The sequence below is a fragment of the Misgurnus anguillicaudatus genome, chromosome 21, assembly GCF_027580225.2.
Source record: "Misgurnus anguillicaudatus chromosome 21, ASM2758022v2, whole genome shotgun sequence".
NCBI classification, from domain to species: domain Eukaryota; kingdom Metazoa; phylum Chordata; class Actinopteri; order Cypriniformes; family Cobitidae; genus Misgurnus; species Misgurnus anguillicaudatus.
In genome coordinates this window covers 60,768,468-60,781,265 of record NC_073357.2, presented here as the reverse complement: position 1 = coordinate 60,781,265, position 12,798 = coordinate 60,768,468, and the positions used below count along the sequence as shown (strand labels likewise).

The following is a 12,798-nucleotide window of genomic DNA, read 5'->3' as shown; positions in this document are numbered from 1 at the left end:
ACTTGCCTTCGCCCACAGCCAAGGGCCCAGAGCCTCCTAAACGCCCCCCCCCCCCCCCCTTGCTATGAAGGCCTGAGGACTGAGATGTGTTTTTTTAGTATTTAACTCCCCCTATTTACAATTTCAATCTTCAAATAAAAGTTGTTAAATTTTAATTCTTTGTCTGTCTGGTCATTGGGGTGTTTTGGGACCTCCTCGGGGTTGAAAAAGGAGGAGCGTGACCCGCGACAGGGGCGGTCCGCTTCTCCGACCTGTGACAATATTAAGCCTTTATACAACATAAATGTACAACGTTCTTCTATCTGCACAAAATGCAAGACTTCAACTAAGTTTTCAACTAAGTTATGTACAGAAAGTTTAACTCCCTTTGTGGATGTGCATCATAAACAGTGCGCTTTTAAACACGTCCAGTCAAAGCACAAGCTTCATAACATTAAGCAGCTTAAAGTCTTTTGCTATCATTTTAGCGATTAGCTGTGTTGTGTTGTCCTCTTACCAGTTCTCAGTCAAGGTGTAATGCTTGTATGGCTCTCTGGTATCTCTTGACATTTGATGTTTAAATGAGAGATGATAACCTATTGAACTTTTGACGGCGCTGTACATTTTGCACCTGGCTGTCTGTATTTCCGAAAATCACGGCATCCTTTTAAACCATAGTGCCTCAGTGATGTGAGGTGTGGCCGGCTTCACAGGATCGACGAGATCGTCGGGTTGCTGCGTGGTGGGTGCGCAGAATTATCTGTTTGTTTTTGAATCATGCATGGTAATGTTATGTCATACGCCGGTCTGCGTAGCTCAACACGACGTCAAACACGCATCTTCAGACCCAGTCTTTACTACCACAGGCCTTGTAATGCTAACCAGAAATCCATATGCCACCATAACCACGATAAATAAATAAACCCACATGATCATAATTTTCGTGATCGATCATCGATGCCACGTTCGAGTACTCGTGCTCATCCCTAACAGCATTAGTACTCACATTGCTCTGTGTGACTCCGAATGGACACCAGATTGCCTCCATGTGAAATGCAGTGATCTCGTGCTTTATGCCACTTCATCTTCTTATCAAAAAAATTGTAACACTATTTGGAAACACAAACAATCAGAATTAAAGCAAGGAAAAGAAATGGCAGAGAAATTTGATGTGTTCGGCAAATTATGAGATGAAGGATTTCATTGTTGTTGGAAGAAGAAAATACTGAATAACTCAGTGAGTGTGTTTTTCACAGTTTTATTGGTCCAGATTCTCTGTTTTGGTGTTTTTGGACAGTAATGGTTCTTACTTTTCCTTTGAACAGAGTCCATTCAGGAGGGCAGCCGCCCGGTGCTACAGTGGTTGGAGACATGGTGGTGTTGACAAAATCAGCACTTCTTTTACAGATCGATGGTAACGCTACACCACAATTAATATCATTCCAGAGTCCTACAGAAACATATACATGTTATCTATCACATAATGTGTACATAAACTATTTCATAGTTAACATTAAATAAAAATAAACAAGATTAAGTTTATTTGTTGCTGATGAGAAGTTCTTACCCATGTTCTTGTCAATGGTCACACAGTTCTCATCATTGTTGGCGAAATTTGGTTCATTTGGATTCCATGCAGTGTATACAACAGGTGAACCGTCCACCCAACTACAGATTTACAAAATACAGCACCAATGTAGTTTTATTGAACTTATTACCATCATACTCAATGAAAGGTTGCTACAGTGTATTGTTCGCTTATTCGGTCCTAGTTTATCATCCTGTGTCCTGGTCCTTCATACTCACTTAAATGATTTGTCCAAATCTACAGTCATCCCAATATAGTAGTCATTTTCTAATCTCTTATCCTTTATCTGAAAAAAAATCAGATAATACATCTCAGATGTCTATGTGGAAAACACTTTATAATCACATCTTCAGATACTGTTTCAATCTCTGCAGCTGCTTCAAAGACATGAAGATGCACAGAGGTGTAAAGTACTTACTTAATTTTACTTGATTACTGTACTTAAGTATTATTTTTCTGGGGATTTTTAATTAACTTGAGTACAGTTGAATAACTACATTAAGAGAAAAAAGTACTTTTTACTCCTTATAATTTTATTTACCGTCAAAAAGTACTTCTTTTTCAGAAATCACTTCATTTTATTTTCCCTTGTTCTTACCAAACCAATTTAATTGCGCTGATTGCCAGTTTAATTTAAATGTTATTTATTCTGCAGCCTTTGGACCACACTAAGGAATTAGCCAACAGTTCATCTTAAGGTTTTTTAGCTTCTTTGAAAACGACAACACATGAAGTGTGACACGTTCCCTGCAATTTGCAGCCTCTTTATCAAGACTACGACCTTGTTCACACTGTCAGTCCAAATCTGATTTGTGTGCATATCCAATTTGACAGACTCACTGTCCATATTGTGTATCGCAAATGTTCAAATCCGCTCTGTGCGTTCGCATTGAAAAAGATACACATGTGTTAATTTGTCCAAGTTGAGGTTAGAACAGAGTAAAATATTGAAACAGGAATATTTATTAAATATTTGGGAATATATTTATATTTTATTAAGTTCTTTGATAAGGTTAAATTACGTAGGCCTAAGTGGCAATGTAACTTCCGCAATGTAACTTCCGCAACATAACTTGCGCAACGTAACTTGATATCCCCAAAACTTTGGCATCACGGAAGCACCAAGTTGCTCACGCTGCCAGCCACAACAACAAAACAAACAGAGAAATCAAAGATGAAAGACGATCTGTGGGAGAAAGTAAGGTAGAGATTTGTGAATAGATAATACAAACGCTGCTTTGTAGATGTTGAAAATGTTTATCATTATCCTATCTCTATATTAATATGACCATGCTCAGGGGCGTCATGCACCAATTTTTTTTAAGGGGGCACAGTGTCAACAGCTCACAGAAATTTGTGCATAGGCTACACAGACATCAAACGAAATATTATAGAGCTTTCAGTCTTTTCCATGGCACTTACATTTTTAACAATCTGAAAACCCCTGCTTTCATGCAAAAACCTCCAAAATAAAAGTGACTAACTTTAATCGGAATAATGACACATTTGCATCATATTTACATCTGAAACGGCATGTTTTATTTATTTAAGTCCTAATAGCTTGATTAATTGTGTCATTAATGCATTTTGCACAACAACTGCATTATCATATAAAATTAATGTAATTTTAAATCCATAAAGTACAACGAAAATGACATAAGCTATAGCCACGTGATTGATTTTAACGTTCAATAATGATTTTAAAAAGTATGTTTAGATAAAATTATTAGAGGAACGGATTTTTGCATTACATTTTACCTCATATGTGACATTCCGCGCCCGCGTGAACTCTGGCGAACTTTGGCGTTGTGCCAAGAAGATGAATCTCTACGAATCTCTACTAATATAACGTTGAGACGGTCACATTTAAAACCATACATTTCCTAGACAGAGGAGGTTAACTGCACATTACCGTACTGGGGTTTGGAAATGTTGTGAGCGTTTCTAACACGTTTTAATTCCTCAGATAGCAAAATCCAGCAGCTAGCCAGCAACAGGAGAGAGCTCGTGAGCGCGCCCAGAAGCTGATGACGTCTGCGGCTGCACTGACTGCAGCCTGCTGCCGCCAGAATAAAAGTAATGTTACATGATCAAAACACTATCAAAACGGCGAAAATCTCCGAAAAGTGACAAGGATGCAGCACAGAATGTATAATAGTGTGCATATTAAATAGATTAAAAGTCAAATAACAGATTAATGGACGCTTATTTGATTTTGAGGTTGGATGCAAAATCCATTGGCTCAAAAAAACCAAGGGGGCACGTGCCCCCTTAGTTTGAATGGGCATGACGCCTCTGACCATGCTGGTTTCTATGATTCATTTGCATATGTTGTTACCAGTTGGCGATGTAATCTAATGGCTGTTTCCAAGCACTTTTAGGCTGAAATAAAGCCCTTTTTATTTACATTACAAATGCCTAGTGTGTCTATTTTAATGGTTGCGGGTGCGGGGCGGTGCGGGTTGTAAAGATAGATACAGTGTGTAATGATAAGTGTTAACAAAGGAGATACCAATAGGGGGAGCCCTAACATTTGTATGTACTGGAGTGACTGTATGCAGGGTGCGATTTGCCGGGGGGGATGCGTGGGATTTCCCCCTTTCTGGTCAATGTATCCCTGCCTCTGCTTAATTATTTTTATCCCCGGTGGGGATAAATTTATCCCCCTCTCAAAGTGATCAGCGCTACTACACTAGTGGCGAGACGGATCACAAAACGTATCACGGATCCGTGGTTTGATTAAAGTCAATTTTGTTTTAAAATGCGCTACTTTGGCTGGCTCTGTATAGCTGCCGCGCAGCATCTCTGTATTCACCACTCTGCAGACTTGATCAATGTCCCGCCCACGGCGCTATCTGATTGGTTACAGACCAGGTTACATCTCACGAGTAATAGCCTATCAACACTTGCGAGATGGTTATGGAGCTGTGTGTCGAAAAGATGAAATGCAGCATATTCAGCCGCATATTAATAAAGCGGGAATAAAGATCACAATCTGATTATCTGTTTATGATGACAAGCAGAGTTAGTGTCCCAGTCACACCATTGAGAATGGCAGAAGTTACACACATGATAAATGCCGATGAGGCGTTTAGCGAGGCGCGGGCGCGTCCAGTTTGCGCAAATGAGGCTAAGTGACTAACACATAATGCATCTGACTTTTCTATAATTTCACTGTAAATCACTGTAAAGCATCGCGGTGTAAAGTTAATGTTATTACTTTAAAAGCAGCATTAAAACGGTTTCTACTGTAATGGTTTAACTTTGCAATCAATACATTGTTCATATTTATGTTTAAGTTGACACTACATTGTGCCATATAGTTTTGCCATTCAAGATTTAATTATTGCGTGTTTTTTCGTTGTGCATGATCACAGTTCATATGTGTGGGAAAAAAAAAGCTATTACAGTAAAAATATTGCGTTAGGCTGCTTCATGAGTTAATAAGAAAAAAGATTTTACAATTCCTGCAAATGCAGTGATGAGTTCATGTTCTCATGATTTATTTGTATGAATTAAAATGTTTTAAAATGTGCTGTGGACAGACGCATTATATGTCAAGAATTATAAAAAATCGTCAATAAGCTCATAATTTGTGCTAAAATAGTATAAATCTTTAGTTTTAAAACTATTTTGAAAAGCTGGTTATATTTTTATGTTTCTGCGCAAGTTCAGCAGACAGTGAGGTTCGGGTTTGTTCCGATCAGAGCTCGTGAGCGGAGAGCGCATTTCTGAATATTAGAAATATTTAAATTAGAAAAATATTTTTAAAAATAATAATATTATAATGGATTTTTGTTTAGGTCGGACAATAATTACCAAATTTCTCTCTCATATTGCTCTTCATAACCACTGAAAACAATCAAAAAAGTTAAAACTAGTGGTGGGTACAAAATGACTCATGACGAAATATGGTGGGTACCCACCGTCGCCGAAATCGACGCCTATGAAAACATCCCCCCCTCTGTTTTTTTCACAAATCGCACCCTGACTGTATGATAGCACGAGGGAGTAAGAGTTCATGTGACTTTGTTAATAAACACAGCTAGATGAAACTAGCACAAGTTGGATTCATGATGTCTTATTCAGTTATATAAATAAGATCATTACATGGTACCAGGAGTCGGGTCAAGAACAAAAAGCTACACAACATGATGGATGCAATGAAACCGCCAGGTCCGCTAAAGCTGACTGGAAACGTAGATGCAAGCTGGAGGTCGTTCAAACAGCAGTTTCTGTTGTATATTGTGGCTGTCGGAGTGGATCGACGGGCAGATGAAAAAAAAATTGCTATGCTCCTCACCATCGCCGGCACAGAAGCAATAGAGGTCTTCAACACATTTTGTGTATGCTCAACCAGAGGACAAAGACAAATTTGATGAAGTCGTAAAGTAATTTGATGAACACTGTCTTACAAAACAAAATGAAACGTACGAGAGATACGTCTTTCGCTCACGCCTACAGAACCAGGGTGAGTCTTTTGATACTTTTCTGACCGACCTAAAGATTAAAGCACAGACATGTAATTTTGGTGCTCTCAGAGACTCCATGATCAGAGACCAAATAGTGTTTGGAACAAATGAAAAGAAGCTCCGGGAGAAATTATTTAGAGAAACAGAGCTCACGTTGGACAGTGCTATAAAAATATGTCAAGCCAATGAGCTAGCACGACAACATGTACTAAATTTCAGAGAGTCTGCACATGGAGCAGCGCGTGAAGATGACGTTGCAGTAAACGCGGTGGCAATGAAAGGAAAACCACGGAGCAAATTTAAAGACAAGGACAACAGAGTTAAAAACAGTGAAAAAGAAATGTTCACTTGCAAAAGATGTGGTGAAAAGCACAGACCAAGACAATGTCCTGCGTATGGAAAAACTTGTGCAAAATGCAAAGGACAAAATCATTATGCAAGAATGTGTCTTTCTAAGAAGAAAAGACAGGGTGTACACACAGTGCAGGAAGACACAGATGACAGTGATAATATGAGTGATACATTTTTCATTAAAATGGTATCACAGGATAAAGACATCACTTGTCAGTCTGCAGAAAAAATCAACACAGGTCAAACTGTAAGTACAGTCACAGAAGATAAATGGATTGCTCCGTTGTTAGTCAATGGGACAATTATAACATTTAAAATTGACACAGGGGCCAAAGCTAACTTGATTAGTGAGAAAGATTTCAAAAAATTGACGGAAGAGCCCAAAAGATACACAGAAAAAGTCACACCTCTGAAGGCTTATAATAATCAGCCAATTCAAACAAAAGGTGCATGCAGACTTAAAGTGACGTCAAAAGGTAAACAGCATAACATGTTGTTCGTCATTGTCCCTGATGGACATGAGTCACTCTTAGGAGACAAAGCATCTGAGGACCTTGGACTGGTAAAGAGGATCTATCAGATAAACACTGACAACATGAAAATGGTCACACAAGGCAAACAAAAGGAACATCACCAGTGTGAGGGAAGTTCAGACATTGTCAATAAATTCCCTTCAATTTTCACAGGACATGGGACATTACCTTACACGTACAAAATACAGCTCAAGGATGATGCCGTGTCTGTAGTGCATGCCCCAAGGAGAGTGCCTGCACCACTCAGGACAGCTTTAAAAAAAGAGCTTGAAAGAATGACTCAAATGGGTGTCATAGAGCGTGTGGAAGAGCCCACAGACTGGGTCAACTCCATTACATGTGTCAAGAAAAAGAACACAGGTGCTCTCAGAGTCTGCCTTGATCCTAAAGATCTAAATGAAAATATCAAAAGAGCACATTATCAGATTCCCAAAAGAGAAGAGATTTTGAGTGAAATGGCTGGTGCCAAGTTTTTTAGCAAACTGGATGCTTCACATGGGTTTTGGCAGCTGAGGTTGGACCCAGAAAGCAGCAAATACACAACCTTCAACACACCTTTTGGTCGTTACTGCTTCTTACGGCTCCCGTTCGGCATTAAATCAGCGCCAGAGATCTTTCACAGAGCTATGGAGTCCATAATAGAAGGTCTGGAAGGCACCAGAGTGTATATAGATGACCTGGTGGTCTGGGGAAAGACAAAACAACAACACGATGAAAGACTGGAGAAACTCTTACATAGAGTCAAAAAGAATGGACTAAAACTTAATAGAGACAAGTGCCTTGTTGGTGTAACAGAAATGACATTCTTGGGAGACAAAATCACAAGTGAAGGGGTGGAACCTGATCAGTCAAAAGTGCAAGCCATATTGGACATGCCTGCCCCCTCTGACAAAAAAGGTGTCTTGAGAGCCATGGGAATGATTAATTTCCTGGGAAAATTCATTCCTAACCTTTCCTCCAAAACAGCATGTCTCAGAGAATTGCTACAACATAACACAGTGTTTAAGTGGACTGCTCGACATGAGAAAGAATGGAGACAATTAAAGGACACTGTAACTACAGAACCAGTCCTCACATTCTTCGACCCATCAAAACCAACAAAAATCTCCACAGATGCCTCAAAAGATGGCTTAGGAGCGGTACTGCTCCAATTGAACGGAGACAAATGGCAACCTGTAGCATACGCGTCTAGATCGATGACGGAGACCGAGCAACGCTATGCTCAGATAGAAAAAGAGACTTTGGGTCTTGTGTTTGGCTGTGGAAAGTTTCACAGTTATGTGTATGGACTACCAACCTTCACGACAGAGACAGATCACAAACCGCTCATTTCAATCAGAAAAAAGAATCTTAACGACATGTCACCCAGGATCCAGCGAATGATGATGGCGTTACAACGCTATGACTTTGAGCTGATTTACACGCCAGGAAAATACATCGTGCTGGCAGATGCTTTGTCACGAGCACCAGCACCAAGAAGTGACATGTTGGTCAGCCCTACAACTAAGGAATCTGAAAAACACATAAATATGGTGACTGCTTCACTCCCAACATCAGATGTCATGTTGCAAAGAATCGTACAAGAGACAGCGAAAGACCCTTTGCTGCAGAAAGTGTCCCACCACATCCAAAATGACTGGCCAAAAGGAGTTTGTCCAAGCTACTACTCGGTGCGTGCAGATTTATGTATGGCTAATGGGCTGGTGCTGAGACAAAACAGAATTGTCATCCCGCAATCCTTGCGCCAGGATATGCTTCACCATATCCATGAGGGACATCTAGGCGTGGAAAAATGTAAGAGGAGAGCAAGAGAGACAGTTTACTGGCCTGGCATAAACAAGGACATTAAGGAGATGATACAGAAATGTGAAACATGTCTCAAACATCACTACAAACAAACAAAGGAGCCAATGCTGATAACAGACCTACCCAGTGCACCATGGCAAAAAGTAGGCACGGATTTATTTCATTTGCATGGCAAAGACTACCTTCTAGTGATTGACTACTATTCTAACTATCCGGAGGTTGCACAGCTGTCTAGAGCCCTGCACGGGCCAAAAATTCCAGCCCTAACCCGGCCCTGGCCCGAAGTGTTCAAGCCCTACCCGACCCTAGCCCGACAAGGCCTGCAATTTTTTCAGCCCGAACCCGACCTGACCCGAGACCAATATCAATCACTTTTAAGCTCTCTCTGACGCGTGTGCTCTTTGATGTGCGCTCTCTCTCTCGGATGCGTAATAAGAGGTGAAGTATAGCTTTAGCCTACAGATTAGAAATGCTTATTGCTTTAATGTAGGGAGTTAATAGTTCATTGTTCACAGTTCATCTTTATGATCTTATAGTCCATTTGAACATTTTTGTACGAACTGACTGTATTCTTCAGAAAAACACTAAATAACTTATCTTCCCTTAACTGTCGCTGTTCAGTGTGCAATTAATAAATAAAAATTAGTATGACGTTAATTTTTAAAAGTGTGCAAGGTCCGTGCACGTCCTCCGCTATAGCAAAAAGCGCAATCGGCTAAACAAGCATTAAATATTAATATGACGTTGATTTTTTGTGTTTATTCATTTATATTCACAAAACTTTTCAACAAAACATCGATTAAAATTAAGAGACAAATAATATGAAACGAAATTCATTTTAAAGTAGCAAGAAAAACTTAAATTAAACTCGAAAATAATGTCTCACCCATTACAACTCTCCCTTCAAATTAATCTTTACAACGCGTATGGCGTTTAAAATTACGGTCTATCTTTCGTAATAAGCTAAATAAATTTAAACAAAACAACAACAACAACATTACAACAATATTCAAACCTAACAATACTCAAACATAAATATAAAACAGACATTTTCTATAAGGATACATGTTAAAACAATCTGATATAGCGTTTATAATAGCTGGTTGGTATAGATGTTTACTATTTTTGGCAAAACCTCCGTTACAAACCTCCATTTACCTGAATAAAAATAATTTTTACTTTGAAAATGATGCGCTGTCACTGACAGCGCCTGTCACATTAACATGAGCTGTTCGTTTACATAAGACTCCATCTACGTTCATTTACACTGCAGCGCAACGTCTCGAGTTCTCAAACTAAAACAGGGTCTGCAGCTTTTGCGAACGAATCCGTTTATGAGGGTCGAAAACGGTGGTGTGTAAATGAAAGGAGTAAACGTAGCAAAAGTAACGTTTAAAGGATAAACCCATTAATGTAAGCCTCAGATGCGCGCTGTCTCTGCTACACACGCAAACACACACACAATGAGGAGAGACGTTAAAATAAGCCCGACCCGAGCCCGGTCTGTAAAAAAAAAGAACGGCCCGAGCCCGGCCCAAATGGGCTTAGCCTGTCGGGCCCCGACGGGCTTGCAGGGCTCTACAGCTGTCCAGCACATCAGCTCAATCTGTCATCACACACATGAAAGGTTTTTTCGCCAGACATGGGATTCCACAATGTGTCATCAGCTATAATGGTCCACAGTATGATTGTGGTGAATTTAGAGACTTTGCAATGCAATATGGATTTCAACATATCACCTCTAGTCCCTTGTATCCACAAGCCAATGGACAGGCTGAAAAAGGGGTGCAAATCATAAAGAGACTGTTGAAAAAAGCTAGAGACAGTAAGACTGATCCGTATCTGGCCTTACTAAGCTACAGAGCTGCAACTTTAAGCCGAAAGTATACTAGGGACGTCCGCGTATGCGCGCCGTCCGCATGACGTCATTTTCGTCATCAAGAGAGTCCGCGGCCGGCCGCGCGGACCGTCCGCGTCCAGCCCAAAATTTGAGACCGCGCGGACAGTGCGCGTACAGTCCACGTACAACAGCGCATGCGCGTGAAAATATTTCGACAGGGCACTCCACTATAAACAATTATACAAAGGAAATAGACAGCATTTGCACACACACTATCGTTTTTCTTCTTTAACTTTTACTTCTTCCAAGAACAGAAAGCCCTGGAGCATGTTTGTTTGATTCCTGTTCTTTGTTGTCTTGTTGTTTGTTCTAAACTGTGTTTGCAATGGTGGATCAGTTACTTTTCTTCACCTATCCTAATGTTTTAATGTACTGTAAATGTCGCCAAATCAGTGCTGTCCTGACAGCCTGTTAGACTAATAATTTGAATAAGAAATCATTTGTATTGCGTATAGTGTCGAACGCGGCCATCCGCGTGTAGCTGCGGAGAGTATACTCGAAAAGCTGCGCGGACGCGTGCGCACGCGAGCCGGACACGGAAAAAAGGTATACCCCGGCCTTTAGAGTGCGGAGCATCTCCTGCTGAGCTACTAATGCGTCGCAAGCTGCGTACCACACTTCCACACATTCCACAAAACAATGATAACAAACACAACTATAAGCTGAATGACAAAAGGATGAGACTCAAACTCAGACAGAAAATGAACTATGACAAAACAGCAAGGTGTCTGGAACCTCTTCAGGAAAGAGATGTTGTGAAAATTGAGGGTCCTGACAGCTGGGACAGGAAAGCAACAGTTCTCAGTGAAGTAGGTCCCAGGTCATTTGTTGTTCAGACAAAGAATGGACAATTGTTCAGGATAAACCGAAGGAGTCTGTTAAAGGCTCAAGGCATTGAACATCAAGCTGAGGTGACTGGATCGGAACAACAAGAAAGTGTTACACAAGATGTTGACCACAGTGAGCCTCCTTCACATATCACAATGACTGAGACTAGTGATGGTCAACCCGGGTCTTTTTAAGGATTCGGGTTATTCTGAGTCACTCACTAATATGATCCGGGTTGTGCGAGTCACTTGAGTCACTTGAATCACTTCCAATCTCCCAGTTCCAATCGCTAATACTAATGCAACTCAGATCACGCATGCAGCTACGAGTCTACGACTCCTCTGCTCGCAAAAAAGGGCTCATGTGACCTGAGGAACTTGTAAAAAAACATGCATGTCCATGGTAACATTATCAATAACATAATTGTAAAAGTTCGGTGTGTGTGTTTAGTTTCATTTCATAACGACAAATATATCAACACCACGTTTAAAAGATGTGAGGCTTTGTTGAATTGGGACGTGAGAGGAACGTGTCCTGTTTCAGATTGACTTACAAGATCCACGATAGGCTTCGGTTAATGCAGCCACACAGTCACTTATCCGCGCAAGAACATGATCTTGTGAGTGAGTCCCAGACAGAGCCGCTCGCCCGCTCCTGCACGGGTCCTGTGAGTGAACCACTCACGTCACTCTGAGTGACTCAGTCAACAAGAGGAGCCGTGTACGTCCGTCAGTGGCGGATCTTTACAGCAGCACTGCTGCAACAGTCCTCGTATTTAACATTTTTAAACATTTGCAGCTTCTACCCAAAACATTGTGCCAGTCAAATATTGCAACAGATTAGCCTACATGAGTCAGTGGGTTAATAACACGAGCAAGGCTCGTCGGATTCAAGCTCTATGAGTTGAGTCACTCTCTGTGTGAATCCCCGAGCCGCCGACCAACTCATTGTCGCGCGCGCTTTTGTACTCGGACTCGGAGCTGCAGAAAATTACGAGTGTGCTTTTGGCTCCCAGTTGACATTTGGTGATGTAAATTAACTCGTTGTTGCAAGTTATAGAATATATGGCAGCTTATGTAGAGTTATGTGTTGTAATTCTGTTGTAAACATTTGAAGAGCTTTGTGTTTGATCCAATTTCTCATTTTTAAAGCAAAATCTGAGAGGACTCAACTGACTCGGGTTAATGGTCACTAAGGACTCATGGTTCTCGAGTCATTTTAGGGATCGGGTTAAATGATCCGAGTTTCGAGTGACTCGCTCATCACTAACTGAGACACTGAGAAGGTCTACCAGACCACGGAAACCTCCTAAGAGGCTCATAGAGCAAGAGTGAAATTAAT

General features: G+C 40.7%; 1 protein-coding gene across 4 annotated transcripts in view; it reads right to left on the bottom strand.

Annotated features, from left to right (window-relative positions):
• The window catches only part of LOC141353110 (macrophage mannose receptor 1-like), a 90,446-nt gene that overhangs the window by 32,212 nt on the left and 45,436 nt on the right, over window positions 1-12,798 (bottom strand). For all 4 annotated transcript variants that reach the window (XR_012360139.1, XR_012360138.1, XM_073859578.1 and 1 more), the window contains 4 exons: window positions 1,786-1,853; window positions 1,547-1,647; window positions 1,290-1,429; window positions 986-1,088 (listed from right to left, as the gene is read on the bottom strand). Coding sequence is in view for 2 of the 4 variants with exons in the window: in XM_073859578.1 (XP_073715679.1) it covers window positions 986-1,088; window positions 1,290-1,429; window positions 1,547-1,647; window positions 1,786-1,853 (412 nt within the window). In the remaining 2 variants the exon portion in view is untranslated. The remainder of the gene's footprint in view (window positions 1-985; window positions 1,089-1,289; window positions 1,430-1,546; window positions 1,648-1,785; window positions 1,854-12,798) is intronic.